Genomic DNA, 20,975 nt, shown 5'->3' on the forward strand with positions numbered 1-20,975 from the left:
TGGCCATCAAAAGTGTACTGTCCCTTTATTTGAGCGTGAGCAGCGCAGCAAAAATAGACTCGGCGCCGAAACCATCGCGTCAGCGCTGCTCACGCTACGCTCCTGCTTGACGCTCACGCGCTGCTCCTGCTGCCGGTGTGAATGCACTCATTTGTTAACATGGGCGCCGAAAAAAATACGTGCCGCTCACGCTCTGCTCACGCTTGCGGTGTGAAACGGGCTTAAATGCTCCACGAATAACTGGTGCAACCGAAACTAGCTCTAGTGTGGATTTCACCTTCTAATTTAAGTAGGAATTTACGAATGGCTTAGGCAAAGTCAGATTGTGAATATATATAAAAAATATATCTAAAAACGTTTATATTGGATATGCATGTCATAACAACAACGAAAAGCACTTTTTTCCACGGTCCCTTACTTTCCACTAACTCACGTGCTTTTGCATTAAAAAAAAAAACCTCACATGCTTTTGCACACTGGTGTTCATAATATCTAATGTTAGTGGAAACAAAAATCTGTGAAATGGTATTATTTAAAAGAGTATTTATTAAGCCCTTTAGACGTTATCTCTGTTTGTCTCTAAATGTGTTTGTGTGTGTGTAATGTTGTGTAATATCGAAAACAAAACTATCTTACCCGCTCATATTGAGGAAGTAACTTAGTGAAGGAGGCGTGCCAACAAACTACTTTCGAAATGTTAGAGAAAGTTATGTTGCCGATAAATATTCGAGACAAGCCCTGAGGTCTTCACATAGAGAAGAACTAAGGTTACTGTCTGATGACTTCACATACAGAGGTAAGAAAAAGATTGTGTGGATAGTGATTTGTTGATGTCTTCCCGGACATGAAGCCTCTGAGCCCAGTTCACGAGTTTAGCTGCTTAACTCTGTAGGCTACATAAATGAAAAACAGTGTTTTCTAGATCACAAAAGACTCGTTGGATAAGCTTTTAGTTGTTGTTGTTGTTTTAATTTTCAATAATCAAAGCAGATAAAAAGAACGTATTTGTAATTCATTGTATTGTTATTTGTTATTTGAATCGGAGTAAGTGAAGAGTGACCTTTCATTGAAGCTCCTCGTGTGCTGCAAATTCATAAATTATTGTCGCAGGTGCCACGAACTATATTCAAGGCATTCACACAGATGAAAAATGCTGTTGTGAATTCCTGTTTGTGCAAAACGGTTCTAATCTGTTCTGCTAGTAGCGAATTTGGATCATGTAGTCCAGGCTACTGTTAGAAACCGGTAGGGCTTTTTTAATCCCAGTGATTTCTGTTCACCAAAAAGACTTCAGTTCAATTGATTTCTTCAGTGGTCTTTTCTACATGAATACAGTAATTTTTTTTTTTTTTTTTTTTTTTTTTTTGTGATACGAGTTATTGATTTATTAACTTAATAATTACACCGCCATACAAAGGACCTGTTAAGCCCTTGTATAGTTGTTTAAAGGTTCTCTAACTCTGTTTTAGTCTCTTGGATTGGTTGGGGAAAGTATTAAAACACTGCATTATAACAGTGTATTTCCTGAAGATCTCTTATTAGAAAAGATGTCTTATTGGTCATTGATTTATTAATTTAATAATTAGTCCTCCCATTTCTTGTGAATGGGATTCTGAAATTAATGAATGGATGACAGTGGCTGATCCAGTAAAGGCATATTACTTTGCACTGGGCTGATAAATTTTGAACTAGATATAATATATGCCTACTATTATTGTTATTTGTTTAAAACCTTATCTACTTTGTCTATTATATACAACTTAGAAATACTGTGGCCATCTGTGCAAAATGTTAAGGGCTGTACTGTATGACACAGTTATGTGTCACTAAGAGTGACTAACACCAAAGCATTGTTGAACGGTAACAAAAAATTGCGACACTAACCTAACTAGTTTTTTAATAGCATGACAGTAGTTCCGCCGTTCTACGAAGATTACGGATTTTCCAGTAACAAGATAGATTTCAAGTAAAAGCTGAAGTGTGACCAAACCTGTCCGAGCTGCGGGATAACAAACCTAACCCTTCTCGGTTTAAGCTTAGCTTAATTAGCTCATACAGTTGTGCTCAAAAGTTTACATACCCCTATTGCATAGAATATGCAAATATGTTAATAATTGTATCTAAATAAAAGGGATCTTGTTGTTTTTATGTAGTACTGTCATGAATAAGCTATTTCACATTAGAGATGTTTATATATACTCCACAAGACAAAATAACTGAAGTTTACATAACTTTAAATCTTAATACTGTGTGTTGTTTCCTGGATGATCCATGACTGTTTTCACAATTGGTGGTAGTTGTTCATGAGTCCCATGTTTGTCCTGAGCAGTTCTTCAGAAAAATCTTCTAATTCCTGCACATTCTTTGTTTGTTTTTTCAGCATGTTCTGCATATTTGAACCCTTTCCCAAAATGACTGTATGATTTTGAGATCCATCTTTTCACATTAAGAACAATTGAGGAACTTGTGCATTACTATTACAAAAGGTGAAAACAATTACTGATGCTTAAGAAGACAACACGATGCATTAAGACCCAGGCGTGTAAACTTTTGAACAGGATGATGTGTAATTTTTTTTTTTCATTTTGTTTAAAGATCATATTTTTTCCTTCAGAAGCTTCATAAATATTTGCATGTTTCTCAGAAGACAATAATTTACTAATAATGTACTAATTTAGATAATTTACTCTTTATTATCTAATTCAAAAAGTTTACACTGCCCGCCTCTTAATGCATTGTGTTGCCTTCTTAAGCATCAGTAAATATTTTCATCTGTTGTAATAGTTGTGTCTGAGTTCCTCAGTTGTCCTCAGTGTGAAAAGATGGATCTTTAAATCATACATTCACTTTCGGAAAGGGTTCAAATATGCAGAAGATGCAGGAAAACCAAAGAATTTGTAGGAGTCAGAGGATTTTTCTGAAGAACGGCAGGCAGTTGAACTGCTCAAGACAAACAAGGCACTCATGAACAACTATCACAAAAGGAAACGACACACATTATTAGGATTCAAGGGTATGTAAACTTAAATCATTTTAAGTCATTTTTATAAATTTAGTTATTATTTTGTCCTGACTTAAATTCAATTGAGAATCTGTGGAGGGAGCTAAAGATCAGGGTGATGGCAAGGAGACCCTCCAACCTGAAAGAGTTGGAGCTCATCGCTAAAGATGAATGGGCAAAAATACCAGTGGAGACATGCAAAAAGCTGCTCAGCAATTATAGGAAGCGTTTGATTGCTGTAATAGCCAATAAAGGCTTTTCTATTGATTATTGAGAAGGGTATGAATAATTTTGGACATGCCACTTTTTGTTCAAATGTAAATAAAAGATGAGTAATATTTTTTTCCACAATAAAGCCTCTTGTACATCGTCTCATTATCTTTTGGAAGAAGACTGTGTCATTTCCGGTCAAAAAAAAACTTGCTGGTTGAATAAAAGTAACTTTAAGTCAGAATTTGCCAGGGGTGTGAATAATTTCAGGCTTGACTGTATATATGTATTGGTGGCGTTCTGAAAATGGGGACGTTTTTTTTACTTACAATAACTTACAATTTATATTTTTAAATTAACAATGTAATCAATATTCTATTTAGAAATCTCATCAAGGTAGTGTTTCTCAAGCATTTTACAATTATTCAAAAATAATAACTCAAGACGGTAACAATTTAAACAGTACTTTTTATTAGGTCCCAACTTATGTTTAGCTATTCTTTTTAATAATTAACTTTTAACTATTTTTGTAATTTTTTTTTTTGCATCACCAGTCATTAAAGCTCAGTAATATTGGTTTATAGACACAGCGTTTACTGAATTTGACAAGATTACTCACTAAAAACTCCCACATCATGTTTTCAGGGGTTTTTTTGAGTAACAAAGTGTTATAATTAGGGTGTGATTTGCTAGGGGGATTTTTCCCCCCTCTGATCTATGCATCCCTGTCTCAGATGATTTATTTTTTTAATCCCCAGTGGGTCCCGATCTAAATGAAATAATTTGCGATATGTGATCGAATTGAAGCACTTGGAAACAGTGAATGATTTTGCGACTCAATGGTTTAACTGCTTTGGTGTTTCAGAAAGGTCAGTTGATGCGGTGTTCTTTGCTCACTTTCTCGATAAAATTTTTGTTGTTTGAATAACCGTGCAAGAAAGCATTACAATTAATAGGCCCAACTTACAATGTTTTTGTTAAACTCTGATCACTTTGAATACAGTTTCTGTTGCATTAAAAACATTTCATGCAATAATACTAATAATAAAACAAAAAAATGTACAATTTATTTATATAGTGCCTTTTCAGTGCTCAGAGATGCTTTACAGAAGATACATGATACCCTTTATCTGGTACTTGCCTAAAAAGATGAGTTTATGATGTGTGTTGTTACCGGATATAAGGTTACATGGTTCTTTGTGGTGGTTGAGGTGGTATAAGCACTGATAATGTGTGAAGAACCTGTTGAGTATGGTTATGTTTAGATGGTTCTCAACCTTTTTGCCTCCAAGGACCTCCATGAGGAAATATTACAAGACCTCCAGACAATGTCAGCCATCAGCCATTACTCCAGTCTTTAGTGTCACATGATCCTTCAGAAATCATTCCAATATACTGATTTGTTACTTTTATTATCAATGTTGAAAGCAGTTGTGCTGCTTAATATTTTTTTAGATCCTGTGATACTTTTTTCAGGATTCTATGATGAATAAAACGTTAAAAAGAACAGCATTTATTCAAAATGGAAATCTTTTCTAACAATCCTTTCGAAATACAAGTATTAATTTCTTTTAAAACATGAAAGAATAAAAATGTACTGACCACAAACTTTTGAACAGTAGTATATATTGTTAGAAAATATTTCTAGTTTAAAGAAATGCTGTTCTTTTTAGTGTTTTATTTATCAAAGAATCCTGAAAAAAGCCCCCCCCCCCCCCAAAAAAATAAAAATAAATAAAAAAACAATAATAACCAAAACAACACTTTCCAACACTGATAATAAATCAGGATATTAGAATGATTTCTGAAGGATTATGTGACAATATTGGAGTAATAATGCAGAAAATTTAGCTTTATTAGAAGTATATTAAAATCACCGCCTTGATGAGCAGAAAAGTCTTTCAAAAGCATTAAAATCTTACTGTTGCTTAAACTTTTGAGCGTCAGTGTACATAATTTGAAATATGAGAAAGAAATTGAAATTGTACAGAACATAACTTTTACAAGAAAAATATAGATATAGAGTTAGACGAAGTAAAGTTTTTGTATTTACCTAATAAGTAGGGCAGTTTTTGTAGTCTATATTGTGTTTAATTCTGTTTTTTTTTTTTCTCTCTGTGTATTTGGTGCAATACAACACTGACTGTTTTTCAGTGGAGACCTTTCTTCCTGTGACAGCCACATTTTCCTGTGTCGGCTGGTTTCTATGACAAGGTTGTGTGCGCTGACTTTGTATCTTGTTTTCAAGTGTATTTTATTTTATTATCATTATTATTATTATTATTTTAATCTGTCACTGTGTAGACTGCCATGGTGGTGGATTGTCTTTGGAAGTCAGACAACATTGCATTTGATTTAACTTTTCTGTAATGTTTTCCACTTAGTTATATTATTATAGCATTTATGCTTTAATTTGAGTAGTTTGGCAGTATTGTACTGTGCAAAAACACACAAAAAAATATGTTAAAATATGTCTTAGTGGTTTTTGCCCATACAATGAAAGACATTAATAGTATCACACTTTGACAAACTTGAACGGAGAATAGGCGTCGTAAAGAAAAAGTTTTGAAAACATGGTTAAATTGCTCAAATCACTCTCTCCAAAAACCCCAGCACCAATAAAACCGTTGTGCATGATGTCAATATGGGTGAGGCCCAGTTTCATGGTCCAAGGGGGTTTTCCAGTATTTGTGCTGCATCACTGTTTGGAATGAAATGAATTCAAAAGAAAGAAAAAAATTCACTCTCTCACACATTCATTTCCCCATAGAGAGAAACAAAGGAAAGAAAAAGAAATTCACTCAAAAATACAAATTTGCTATTAATTTACTCAGCTGTGATGTAGTTGAAAACATGGTGCCTGGTGATTCATAAAATGCAGGTCAGCAGCTTCCATTTTTTTTTAAATAAGGAAATTAATACCCATGGCTCCTGAGAATACATTGAGGTATTCTCAATGGAAAAAAAACGTTTGTATAGTAAAACGTTTGATCTGAAAAAGACGCTAAACATTATTATTACCTGTAATCCATAGCCTTAGGCAATGAGGAAGTCATGATTCGAGTTTTCTGTAAACTCGTTCTTTTGGACGGTTCATTTCATTCACCAGACAAAATGTATACGCAGTTAAGAGAAGTCTGCAGATGAGCAGAAGAGACTTAAAACATAAAAAATCTTTTGACTACTTTTGACTAGTAGTGTACTTTAAAATACGTTACATTATACATTATACACAGGCCTGCAGGCTTCATATTTATCTGTATTATTCACTATGGGGTTGCCTGCTATGTAAAATAAATGTTAATTTCATTTCAGCTGTCTTATGCATGTGTTATAGATGGATTTGGAGTTTCAACGGGTGCTGTTAAGAGTGCAGGAGTCTCTTACGGGCAATGAGGTGCAGGACCTGGTGTTCCTCTGCGCTGATCTGCTGAGTGTGAAAGACCTCAGCACCGTGACCTCCGCCGGACAGCTGTTCACTCTTCTGGAGAAAAGGACCCTGCTGTCGGGGGAGGATGCGTCTCTGCTTCTAGAGCTGCTCAGGATCATAAAACGGAAAAGCCTGATCCGCAATCTGACTTTAGATGATTTTATGCCAGCCAACGGCACAACATATATTCAACAAATCTCTCCATACAGGTGAGGATCCAGCTGCTAGTAATAGAGACGCTCAATAGTTTGCTCAGGTCAATGGCCAGAATGAGGACTGAGAAAATATACCAAGGAATTTTTATTTTTGTTTTGCTGTTTTTTCATGCACCTATGAAGTTTCAGATTTTGGGCTTTTTGGTGTTTCATAGTGTTTTTTCAGACTAGTGGAAAGAAAACATCCAAAAAAACATGTAAAGTGTTTCTCTAATAGCACTTTATCTATTTGTGTCAATAGATTTCAATTACAATGCATATTTTTAAAGGCTGTTTTCTCAAAATGAGTTTTTTTTTTCTACACTGAGCCATAAATCTCCACTTCAGTCGCACTTACACACACCAAAAATTTTTATTCCTGTCTATATCCTGAAGGTTTTTACAGAAGGATTCGTCATACAGTCAATCCCGAAATTATTCATACCCCTGGCAAATTCTGACTTAAAGTTAGTTAATTTAAAAATATAAAACATAGCTGTTTTTTTCTTTTCTTTTTTTGATTGTGAGTAATGTTTATATAAACTAGAATTTAAATTTGATTGAAAAAAGGTAATACAAAAAAAAAACGTCCTCATTTCGGAACGCCATACAGTCAAGCCCGAAATTATTCATAACCCTGGCAAATTCTGACTTAAAGTTACTTTTATTCAACCAGCAAGTTTGTTTTTTTTTGACCAGAAATGACACAGGCTTCTCCCAAAAGATAATAAGACGATGTACAAGAGGCATCATTGTGGGAAAAAATGTTACTCATCTTTTATATACATTTGAACAAAAAGTGGCATGTCCAAAATTATTCATACCCATCTCAATAATCAATAGAAAAGCCTTTATTGGCTATCACAGCAATCAAACGCTTCCTATAATTGCTGAGCAGCTTTTTGCATGTCTCCACTGGTATTTTTGCCCATTCATCTTTAGCGTGAGCTCCAACTCTTTCAGGTTGAAGGGTCTCCTTGCCATCACCCTGATCTTTAGCTCCCTCTACAGATTCTCAATTGGATTTAAGTCAGGACTCTGGCTGGGCCACTGCAAAGCGTTAATGTTTTTATTTTTTATCTGCTAACCATTTCTTCAACATGTTGTTGTTGTTGGGAATTTTGATGTATTGCTCCTTTTTCATGGTGCCGTTTACTGTGATTAGGTTCACTGGTCCACCGACTGAAAAACACCCCCAAAACATTAGGTTTCCACCACCATGATTGACAGTGGGGATGGTGTTCTTAGGGTTGAAGGCTTCTCCTTTTTACGCCAAATGAAAGCTACATCATTGTGGCCATACAATTTAATTTTTGTTTCATCTGACAATGAAACAGAAGACCAGAAGTCAAGCAGGCTTTTGTGTCCCTTATCTGGAGAAGTGGTGTCCTCCTTGGTCTGCGTCCGTGGAACCCAGCGGTGTGCAGTGTCTGTTGGACTGTCTGCCTTGAGATGTTGCCACCAGCAGAGCCCAGATTCATCAGGATGGCCTTGGTGGTGATCCTTGGATTCTTTTTTACCTCTCTCACTATCCTCCTGGCCAGCACAGGTGTCACTTTTGGCTTCCGACCATGTCCTCTGAGATTTTTCACAGTGTGGAACGTCTTGTATTTTTTAATAATACTTTGCACTGTAGCCAATGGAACTTCAAAACATTTAGATATGGTCTTATAGCCCTTTCCTGACTTTCCTGAGCAACAACAGCAGAGAGCTTCTGTTTTTCAACCCTTAAGTTGATTAAAACAGCTGTTCCCAAAGAATCAGGGTACTGGTAATTAGGATGCTTCAGAACAGCTTGGACTGTTTTAAATGGTATAGAACTTTGGATTTTCCCATAGACTGGAACAGTTTGCAAATATTTTTTTTCCACAATGATGCCTCTTGTACATCGTCTTATTATCTTTTGGGAGAAGCCTGTGTCATTTCTGGTCAAAAAAAACTTGCTTGTTGAATAAAAGTAAATTTAAAGCAGAATTTGCCAGGAGTATGTGGTTGCCAGGGGTAATTATTTTGGGCTTGGTTGTATATATTGATTTGGTTATTTTATCCCCCCAAAAATGGTAAAAAAAAAAAAAAAATTATATATATATATATATATATATATATGTGTTTCCTGTCTGTTTTTTTTCTGAATTAAGTTGTGACAAAATAATATTCTCTCTGTAAAAACTTTTGACATTAATATGTTAAAATTAAACAAGAATTTTGAAACTGACTTCATCCAGTATTTAGGTTTTCGTACTGGAAATGTATTAGTAGGGGGCCGTTATCGGCGTTAACGTGCTGCGTTAACGTGAGACTCTTATCGGGCGACAAAAAAAAATTTCGCCGTTAATCTATTCTCAAAGTTGGGTTGGGAGCTGGGTCTAAACTACGCAAGATATGATGACTTCCACCTTGATATTTTAGCGCGGATGAGGTATACCTAGTCAAATTGCACTGTAGGGGGCGAGAACGAGTCTTCAACTTCTGTGAAATTACCACATCAAATGAGACGTGCAAACATGGATGCAGCTATGAAGCCGCTTAAGGGCAGGTGTGTTGCTAGACCCTTTTTACTGGGGCATTTGCCCCAGTGAAAATCTGCTGTGCCCCAGTAAAATCTCAAGTTTGAGTTATAATTTACTTTGATAATCCCGAAATAAAGACATTTAACTATATGCAACAACTGAATTGACGCTTCTAAAAGCAACGCAGTTTAATGGAAGACTATGCACGCAGATATCCATGCCCGTGCGCGTCTGTGTATTTAACTGCAACGAGCACGTCATGTAGCCTTTTGCGCAGAAGTACTTGGTTACACAAGTTTGTATAGGTAATTATGTTGTAAATGCAATTGTCAAGCAGTTTGTGATGCATTTTGGAAACAGGAGATGAGCGCCTGATCTAATGCGCCACCTGGCCCGTTCTCGAAGACTTACTTTTAGTCATTATTTGGGTAGCACACATATTCTGAATGCCCTTATCAGAATGCCCCCCCCCCCCAGATTAGAGATTTTCCAATAGTTGTACCTCGGCCAAATATTGTCTTAATCTTAACCATACATCAATGATTTACACATGATGTATAAATCATGTTCCAAAAATGAACCCTTATGACACATTTGTGTTTTTTGGGGGCGATTCAATCTATTTAGTTCCTTTGTTATTATCATCAGTATTTGTTTTTGTTTTTTTCTGTATTCTGTATTTCAGAAAGTTGCTGTACGAGTTGTCAGAGTCCATCTGTGAGCAGGACCTGAAAAACATCAAATTCCTACTGCTGAAAACACTATCACGCAAAAAACTGGAGAAAGACACGGTGAGAGACACACAGCCTTGCTGCTCTGATATCACATTTGCATGTGACAAAACTATAACGCCTGACTAAACTTTCTTTTAATCATGTCTTTTAGACGCTGTTGCAGTTATTTTTGGAGATGGAAAAAGAAGACCTTTTAGATGAAAATAAACTGGACATTCTGCAGAAAATAATAGCAGAGATCAATCCCAGTTTAGAAAAAAGAATTACTCAGTACAAAACAGAAAGATATGAGTGTGAGTGGCTGTTATTATATCGTTATATAATAATTTTCATGATAACTATACTACTATAAATCAAGACTGCAGGGAGGAAGTGGATTTTATGCATAAGCTACAGTGTGAAGAGTTGAACCTCAGAATGAAACAATAATTTGTATTACAAGATACCTACATTTTTATTTGTGTTTTTGCAGCAGGTGGAATGATTATTGTTCAGGAGATTGGGGATAGTACTTCTGCATCATACACACCTGCATCGGTATAACTTAATTTGCATTAATTTTGTAGATGTTTTACCCGTTCCCATGCAATATTTCTTCTGTGGAACACAAGAGGAAAAATGTTTATTATGCTCATGTCCATGTGTATGCATAGATGAGTTTTAAGAGCTGGAGGGAAAGATTTTCAGATGTTTATTGAAATATTTATCTACACTCTGCAGATGAATATTCTCTTTGAATATCTTAAATATATAATTTATTCCTGTGATGCAAAACTGAATTTTCAGCATCATTACTCCAGTCTTCAGTGAAACCTGACCGTTCAGAAATCATTGTAATATGCTGATTTTCTTGTTTAGAAACATTTATTTTAGTTATAATATAGCTAATATTTTTGTGGAAACCACCTGATTGTCTTTCTCTTGCATTTACAGCCCCAGGCACTGACGTCACCTACATCACTTACATCGGGTGAGTTTATTTTGTATATGTTTTGCAGAAAATAATGTTATCAGAAACATTGTACAACAAAGAACCACTCATAGAAGCAGATGTCAGTTATGTATGTCATGCTGTACAACTGGAATTTAAAAGATGTGTGTGGTTCACTTTATCTTTATAAACAGATAGAGGTGTCACTATAAAGACTATAAAGCCGTACTTGCAGGTGAATTTGGAAATTACTCCTTTAACATTATTCACAAAGGAAAAGGAAATCATCAGAGCTGGGTGATAACTGATTACATGTTATCTAATTTTTGTAATCAGATTCCAAAAATTAAGTACTTGTAAATAGATTACGTTACATTAAAATACTCATAATCAGACTACAGTTATTTGTTTAGGAAACCTTTACATAATGCCATGTTTATTGCACTTCAACAAAAGGTAGATATTTTCTTACTCATTGTATATTTATGTCAATATGGTACAAGTTAATCAGTGTGATAAACAAGTTAGGTCAAAAGTAATCTAAAAGTAGTCTGATTATATTACCTAACATGTGTAATGTAATGGATTATCTTACTCAAATTTTTGTCATGTACTTTGGAATCAATAACAGATTACAATTTGTATGTCTACTCAGCTCTGGAAATCATGTAGTCTTAAATACAGCAACAAAAAAAAAAAATAGCTGTTGCTCTTTTTGACAGTTGACGTTGAGGAGCGGGTACACAGACTAAGTCTGACCGATGGTGCTGCTGCGATTAGTAAAGGTACTACAGTAAATCTCCAAAACAACATCATGTTTGATTTCTGTTTTAAACCTAAACTAAAAAATTGTTTCATCTCTGTGTTTTAGATCAGAGCCAGCATATGGATTCCCACTCAGTGACTGAACATGTAGATGTAAGATCAAGCCTTTTATACATTAGATCTTTATGTTGTGCTCAATTTGTGTTTAGCACAATCTCAACATCATTTGTGGCATAATGTTGATTTTTACACATTATTTTGATTCAGTTCTTGCTAAAATTGTGGTTACTTGGAGAATGGAAGTGAATTACTTTTACTAAACCCAGAATGTACCTTTAAAAGTTCTGCCTGCTGTTATCAGTGGACTTTCAGAAACAATTTAAATGTTTATACAATTTCTGTGTTCACTTGGGAATTGTTTTCAGTAGTTTTCACTGGTTTAATGTTTATGTTAAATTAGGGTTAGATAGTAGAAAATGCATTAGGATGCCATGACCATATATAGAATAGGAAGCAACATGCATTAAATAAGAAGCTTAGCATATGTATGTACAAAGACGATGAGGCAAAACATTATGACTACATATAGATGAAATGAATACTGTTAATCATCTCCTAAAAAGGTCACATGTGAAAGTCTGGGTAATTTATATGGTAAATTAATTTGTCGGCATTTACAAACATCAACAACTGGTGAATGGAGGACTCCGTGATTGGAGATGCCCAATTAAACACAAAATTGACACGATTAACAGAGCACGGAAATCTGACTAAATCTCCTATGACAACTTGTAGTGTTACATATTGTCAAGGCTGAGAAAAGAACAGGAAGCTAAATGCCATTATTATCGTTATTTTGTTCGTAGAGTAATTTTTTTACATGTCTTTTTAAAATTGCTGGGTAGCCAGTGTTTCGTATGCATTTGGTCAGTCAGTGTACACTTATGTCACTGGTAGTTCCTATAGAACTGTTTAAGACCCAATTCTCAGGTATGAGCTAATTTAGTTCCCGCAAATGGAGTTCCTAGAACTAAATAAGTTCCTAGTTCCTGCGGTGCGAACATGCCAAAGAGCGGGAACTTACGCCAATAGTTCTAGGCACTATGAAAAAGTTTTGCCGATGTTTTATACGGTTCATGAGCTGAGATTAGGAGAACTCTCTTAAAGGGAGTGCTCCTAATCTCAGCTTGTTACCTGTTTAAAAGACACCTGTCCACAGAAGCAATCAATCAATCAGATTCCAAACTCTCCGCCATGTCCAAGGATGCCAGGGACAAGACTGTAGACCTACACAAGGCTGGAATGAGCTATAAGACCATCACCAAGCAGCTTGGTGAGAAGGTGACATCAATTGGTGCGATTATTCGCAAATGGAAGAAACACAAAATAACTTTCAATCTCAAGATCTCTGATCGCTAATCAAACTGTCAAGATCACCACCTCGTGGAGTTTCAATTATCATGAGAACGGTGAGGAACCAGCCCCAAACAAGTACACGGGAGGATCTTGTCAATGATCTCAAGGCAGCTGGGACCATAGTCACCAAGGAAACAATTGGTAACACATTACGCCGTGAAGGGCTGAAATCCTGCAGCGCCCACAAAGTCCACCTGATCAAGAAAGCACATGTACAGACCTGTCTGAAGTTTGCCAATGAACATCTGAATGATTGAGAGGAGAACTGGGTGAAAGTGTTGTGATCAGATGAGACTAAAATCAAGCTCTTCAGCATCAACTCAACTCGCCGTTTTTGGAGGAGGAATGCTGCCCATGACCCCAAGAACACCATCCCCACTGTCAAACTTTGGGGGTGTTTTCCTGCTAAAGGGACGGAACAACTGCATCGCTTCAAAGGGATGATGGACGGGGCCATATACTGTCAAGGCCTGAGCATTAAAGCCAGCCAGGGCATTGACAATGGGTCATGGATGGGTATGACTTAAAACACACATTAGGAATGATACGAGGAACCAAATTAAAGAGTTATGAAAGGTGTTGTCCTGATCTCCAAATTCTTTAGTGTTAATCTGATGTGTGAGATGTGTTGGACCAACCACTACAATCCATGGTGGCTCAGCCTCATAACTTAAGGGATTGGAGTTGCAAAATACAACTGCACACCTTCAGGGGTTTTGTAGAGTCCATGACTCGGTGGGTCTGTGCTGTTTTGGCAGCACAAGGAGGACCAACAGCATATTAGGTGGTCATAATGTTTTGGCACTTTGGTATATGTGCTTAGTCACCAGAAAGGATATGAAGATGCATGGGTTGAAACCACAACTGGCGCTAAAGAATGAATAGATTGACAAAGACCAGTGTTATATGCACACAAAGATAGTGGAAACCCCATTGAGGAGCTTTTGAAATGTTTATGAGTTAGTTTTGCTCTATTTGGCCATGATCTGTGTAGCTAACTATGTATTTATACTATAGTAAGTTATGCTGGACTCTGTTCTTGTTGACACCACTGCTTAAACACTTGTGACTTTTGTGTGGTAGATCCAGCAGTATGAGATGAAGGGAGAATGGAGAGGAGTCTGTCTAATTATCAACAACTTAAACTTCAAATCACTACGGAGCAGAGGAGGAACAGACATTGACAAAGGTTAGTGTAACAAGCACACTTGTATAAACCATGGCGTGTAGATGTAAATGTGAAAAAAATGCAAAGGTATGAATACTTTTGAAAGGCACTGTATACAACCAACATCTTTAAATTAAATGTTGTGAATTAGAGCAGGTTGGTTTTGCGCTGCAGAGAAATCTGCCCAACCAATAAAAGTCATGTTTTTGGTCACATGGACAAAGCTGCTGCCGTTACATAATACTTGTGTCCATTTTTGTCCACACAGAAAGTCTAAAGGTTGTGTTTGAGTGGTTGGGCTTTGAGGTCCTGACCAAACAGGACTGTAGTAGCCATGAAATTCTGCAGGCGTTGAGGGACCTGGCTGCACGTGATCACAAATCGGCGGATTGCGTGGTGTGCTGCGTGCTGAGCCATGGACGAGTAGAAGGCATCCTCGGGGTTGATGAACAGATTGTCACCTATAGGAAGCTGGTAGAGACCCTGACTCCATATCAGTGTCCCTCTCTCTTCAAGAAACCCAAACTGTTCTTTATCCAAGCCTGCAGGGGTACTGACAGTCAGCCAGCAGCGTTTCCTCCAGTTGTGTCAGAAGATGAGGACACGCTAGCCAGCGACGCAGCTGTACCCAGAGACACCATACCTGAGATGGCAGACTACCTGTTAGCCATGTCCACTGTACCGTACTATGCCTCATTTAGGGAAACAGAAAAAGGAACCTGGTTTATACAGTCCCTCTGCCGCAACCTGAAACTGCTGGTGCCAAGGTGAGCAAGACTTTCTATTACTTTGTCCTCACTGGGGGGTGAAAATGAGACTGTGAGGGACTTAGGGGCCCATTCACACAGAACACGTCTTGGGTTTATAGGGCTTGGCGCTTAGAATTATTTTTATTTTTTTAAATGCAGTACAGAGGATGAGGGTCTTGAGGTGTCTTTTGAAACATGATCCAATAATGGAAATATTCTCGCCAGGCTCTTTAAAAAAAAAAAAAAAAAAAAAAACAGGTAGCGATAAATGCTTGAAGAAATGTTACATAATTCAGGGTATCTGTACATAGCCACTATGACTAGTGTAACACACTGCAGGCAAATGTTTACTGATTTGTACCACTTCCTTATGTCTACGTTCACACACACTTAGCCTTGGTGCTCATTTCCGATTTTTGTTTTAAATGTGGCCAATATGAGATTTCCAGTTTGAACAGATCATGGTTCTAAACTGACCTGTATGTGCGAAATAACAATAATACGAACAGGGTTGCCAGGTTTACACAGCATCTGCCCAATTGCTTCTCAAAACTAGTCCAGAACTAGCCCAAATACGTTTTGGTGGGTAAATATCATGTTTTGGGCTTTAACCCATGGAGTTAAAATCAACCGGTGGCAACAATGAACTGGAAAACTGTGGATTTGGCAACACTTGCGCAGCACTCTGTCATACCGAAGTAAACACAAAGGACATAAAGTAAGCAATTATCTTGATAACTGTCTTGATAACTTTGGGTGTGTGACATCTGACCTGTATCGGATTTAATTCCACATATGGAAGTGGCACAAATCGGAAACAGAAAGTTTAGATTCCATGTGTTTTATGCTGTTCACACTATCATGCACAAAAACAGATCTGAATCACATGAAATTTTTTTTTTGAATTTGGGCCACATTTGCCTGCAGTGCGAACTTAGCTTATGTGGTACTAAAGCCAATACAGATCAGATGTTTTTCAATGCGACCACAGTCTGAACAGTCATATCATTCTACGGACATGGGAGTCACAAAAACTTTACTTAACCAAAAGTTATCAAGACAGTTGAGAAAGGTAATCAGTGGAAGTGTGCTGTGTCAGAACTCATAAGTATTACAGTGACAACTCTATATACTAGCAAAACATGAGGGCTAAACATTTCAAAACTTCATATTGCCTGTGCATAATTTTGCTGGCTTCTACAGCAGATCACACTATTAATAAACACATAATCACTTACCTTATATCCTCCGTAATTACTTTTGTATGACAACGTGCTGCACAAGTGTTGCCAAGTCCACAATTTTCCTGTGGTATTGGGTTTTATCACTGTTGTTGCGGGTTGTTTCTCAATTATGTGGGTTAAAGCACCCCCACTAACATGATATTTACCCCCTGGAATGCGTTTTCAGATTTTTTGTGAAAACCTGGCAACCCTGTACAAATTGTTTTTTCTTTTTTTTTGTCAGTTCAGAACCATGATCTGTTCACATTGGAAATCTAAAATTGGCCATAATATATATAAAACAAACAAACAAAAAAACAATGTGAGCAACTATACAAAAAAAAAAAATCTGTGCAAAAATTGGAATTGATCACTAAGGCTTGTATGTAGCCTTATATGTGGTACTAAATCCAATACAGATCAGATGTTTTGCAATGCAACCGCAGTCTGAACAGTCATATTGTAATTCATGCGACTTTTACGTCACTCTAGATCAACATTCATCACAATTCTATGGAAATGTGAGATTTTACATACCCACAGTTATCAAGACCGTTGCAAAAATTAGTCAGAGGAAGTGTGCTGTGTCAGAACTCATTAGTATTACAGTGACAACTCTATATACAAGCAAAACATGAGGGCTCATATCATAAGTTTCAAAACTCTTCTGTCACATCCTTGTCTTTATTTTTCATATTGCCTATGCATAATATATCTGGCTTTTGTAGCAGATCACACTATGAATAAACACATAATTGATTACATTATGATGGCATGCTGGACAAGTGTTGCCAAGTCCAGAATTTGCAGAATTTGACTACATTTTCGCTGTTGCTGCAGGTTGTTTTCAACTCTGTGGGTTGAAGCACCCCCACTAATGTGATATTTACCCCCTGAAATGCAATTAGGCTATTTTTGGACTAATTTTGAGAAGCAATTGGACAGACTTTATTGTAAAAAAAAAAAAAAAAAAACTGGCAACCCTGTTCGTATTGTTTTTTGAGCATGTTAGTCAGATCAGAACCAAGATCTGTTCACACTGGAAAATTTGATACTGGCCACATTAAAAAAAAAAGTGAAAAGCTATACAAAAGAAATCAGATTTGAAATCAAATTGGAGGCTCGCAGTGTGAATGTAGCTTTCTATGTGTGGTACTAAATACAATACAGATGTTTTGCAATGCGACCGCGGTGTGAACAGTCATATTGTAATTCGTGCAACTTTTACGTCACTCTAGATCAATATTCGTCATGATTCTACGGACATGGGCGTTACTACGCATGACAGTTGCGAAAAGTTGTCAGTGGACGTGTGCTGTGTCAGAACTCATAAGTATTACAGTGACAACTCTATATTCAACAAAACATGAGGGCTCGTATCATAAAAGTTTCTAAACTCTTGTCACATCCTTGTCTTTATTTTTCATATTGCCTGTGCATAATTTTGCTGGCTTTTGCAGCAGATCACACTATAAATAAACGCATAACTGCTTGCTTAATTTCCTTTGTGTTAACCTCCAAGTCCACAGTTTTCCCACAGAATCGGACTACCTTTTCACTGTTGCCTCAGGTTGTTTGTAACTCTGTGGGTTCAAGCGCCCCCACTAATGAGATATTAACCCCCTGAAATGTGATTATTGGACTAGTTTTTAGAAGCAATTGGATGGATTTTATTTAAAAAAACAACAACCTGGCAACCCTGTTCATATTGGGTTTTTCAGTTCAGAACCATGATCTGTTAACACTGTAAATATATTGGCCACATTTAAAACATCAATGTAAATGGCATAAAAAAAAATTGGACCTGAGAATTTTTTTTTTTAATTGAGCACTAAGGCTCACAGTGTGAACATACTGTAGCCTTTTATATGTGGTACTAAATACAATACAGATCCGATGTGTTTTGCAATGCAACTGCAGTCTGAACAGTCATATTGTAAATCGTGCAACTTTTACGTCATACTAGATCAATATTCGTCATGATTCTACGGACATGAGTCATTTTGCAAGATAGTTGTGAAAAGTAGTCAGTGGAAGTGTCAGAAATATTACAGTGATAACTGACTTTTGCAGCAGATCACACAATAAATAAATGCATTATCGTGTACTATGACGGTGCACTAAACAACTGTTGCCAAGTCCACAGTTTTCCCATGAAATTGGGCTACTTTTTCAATGTTGCTGCAGGTTTTTTTCTTTTTTTTTACTCTGTGGCTTAAAGCACCTCTGCTAATGGGATATTTACTCCTTCCCTTTTGTTTCTGCACATGTTAGTCAGTTCATATCCTGTATTTCTAAAAAAAAACAAAAAAAAAAAAACAGATCTGTTCACACACATTCAAAAAACAATGTGAACAGCTGTGCAAAAAAAAAAATGGATCATACAAAAATTTAAATTGAGAATTAAAACTTGCAGTGTAAACATAGCCTATAAAGCCTTTAAACGTTTTACATTTCTTCTGTCACATCCTTGTCTTTGTTTTTTGCATATTGCCTGCAAAGAATAAATGACTCTTATGAGCTGGTTCTTTTAATGAATCACACAAAAGGCTCACAAACTCAAGGAGGGACTGGGTGGATGGGGTTTCTCCACTGTCTGTAACTGTATAATAATTTGATTCTGGACATCGGTTGGATCTCTAATCTTGTGTCTCTCTCTGTCTTATGTGCATGTAGGGGTTCCGATCTACTCTCCATTCTGACGCAAGTGAACAGCGATGTGAGCAAAAAGTCGGACAAAAGCGGTCTGAAGAAGCAGATGCCACAGCCAGAGTTCACCCTCACCAAGAGATTGGTTTTCCCTCTACCCAAAAATCCTCCACCCTTTCCATAATGTCCTACTGCAGTCCATGATACCACAGAAACACACGTTCATCAGCAGTGTTAACATGCTGAGCTGGTTGGGATGATTGGTTATCTTGTTTAATTGAAACAAGGGGCACATATTGGAAGTACCAAACAAAAATGTTAATATTTTATGTAATATACAACTATGAAGTTGTTTTAAAATTGTATTGAGGATGATATACAAGGTACCTAAGCCTCAAATGAACATCTATGTAATTTACCTGAAACTTGAATGGACGTTTCATGCTTTCCTCAGGTAGGACATAAGCACATATTGCACACAGGGGGATGTGTTCAATAGATCTACCAGTTACATCTGAATGCAGGATAAATGTCATGTTTATTGTTGACTTTCTTTCAAAAGGATTTTCTTACGGGTTTACGGTAGATGATATATTGAATGCAGAAGCCAGATGAAGTGGTAATAGAACATTGCATTTCCAAATTCGCCCCAAACAGTGCTGTTTATGTTTCTGCTGTGGAAAAGACACGAGAAAACGTGTATATAGTTTATTGTATTTGTATGTATTTGTCAAAGTGCTGGCGCTCTCTTATTTGATGCTAAAGCACTTTTGTTTGCTGCTTTAAATCTGCCAGTTTGTGACATTTCATGTAAAGTGAAAGTTGATGTTTATGTCTTACATTGTTTTACAGATTTGGAATGGCATAGGCTGGTTGGCTGGTTTAAGCTGAAAGTAGCTGGTTTTAGATGGTCTTCCAGCCAGGGATAGCCTAGGCTGGTTTTAGCTGCTTTTTCACGAGGGTTGTGACCATAAAAACATGTTTCATTGTAAAAGCTCTAAATGCTTTACTGACTGATGTTTTGGTTCACTTCCTGCAAATCTGAAAAAATAAAGGGTGTCATTTAAATATGTGCAGTTTCACATGGTTAGAGTAAATTGTCACATGACACATGAGTTAATGATGGTTGCATCAAAGCAAATTTGGGATTAAACGGGTTAATAATAGATTTTCATTTTTGTGTAAACTATCCCTTTAAATAAAAAGGCTACAACCAATCCCACAAGTGTACAGTAGGAATGGTGGAGCCAGAGCTCATCTTATCAAAAGTGGAGATGGCACACTCGGCGTCAAATTAGGTAACTACATGAATGGCTTTCAAAACCTTAGATAGGCCTATATATGCAGGATCTGCGTTCAAAACGCCACCAAAAGTGCCTTTAAGGCAAGTCATTTCACTCGACGGCCATCTTTGAAGCGCCTCTCGGGCATGCAAGTGCAGCTCCTATGCTTTGAATGGATAAACATCAAATTCTCCAAAAATGTACAGATAATTTACTCACCCCCTTGTCATCCAAGATGTTCATGTCTTTCTTTCTTCAGTCGTAAATAAGTTATGTTTTTTGAGGAAAACATTTCAGGATTTCTCTCCATATAATAGACTTCTATGGTGCCCCCGAGTTTGAATGTCCGAAATGCAGCTTCAAAGGGCTCTAAATGATCCCAGCCAAGAAAGAAGGGTCTTATCCAGCAAAATGATGGGTTATTTTCTAAAAACATTTACAATTTATATACTTTTTAATCTCTACACAGAGTACACATAGAGCTAGACAAAATGAGCATTTGAGGTTAAAAAGTATATAAATGGTTATTTTCTGGAGAAAAAAAAATACATTGTTTTGCTAAATAAGACCCTTTTTCCTCAGCTGTGATGGTTTAGAGCCCTTTGAAGCTGCGTTTTGGAAGTTCAAACTCGGGGGCACCATAGAAGTCTATTATGTGGAAAGAAATCCTGAAATGTTTTTTTTTTCAAAAAACATAATTTCCTTACGACTG

The 20,975-nt window shown here is 36.7% G+C and overlaps 1 protein-coding gene across 1 annotated transcript; it reads left to right on the forward strand.

Annotated features, from left to right (window-relative positions):
• Positions 1–531: 531 nt before the first annotated feature.
• On the forward strand, positions 532–20,048 carry casp10 (caspase 10, apoptosis-related cysteine peptidase). Its single transcript, XM_073845741.1, has 11 exons — positions 532–796; positions 6,549–6,850; positions 10,031–10,136; positions 10,231–10,372; positions 10,552–10,616; positions 11,013–11,049; positions 11,733–11,795; positions 11,882–11,928; positions 14,275–14,380; positions 14,628–15,126; positions 19,008–20,048. Exons 1-11 carry the CDS (start codon positions 779–781, stop codon positions 19,162–19,164), a joined length of 1,542 nt encoding a protein of 513 aa, XP_073701842.1. The 5' UTR covers positions 532–778; the 3' UTR covers positions 19,165–20,048.
• The last annotated feature ends 927 nt before the right edge of the window (positions 20,049–20,975 follow it).

The sequence above is a fragment of the Garra rufa genome, chromosome 8 (genome assembly GCF_049309525.1).
Source record: "Garra rufa chromosome 8, GarRuf1.0, whole genome shotgun sequence".
In the NCBI taxonomy this organism is placed as follows: Eukaryota; Metazoa; Chordata; class Actinopteri; order Cypriniformes; family Cyprinidae; genus Garra; species Garra rufa.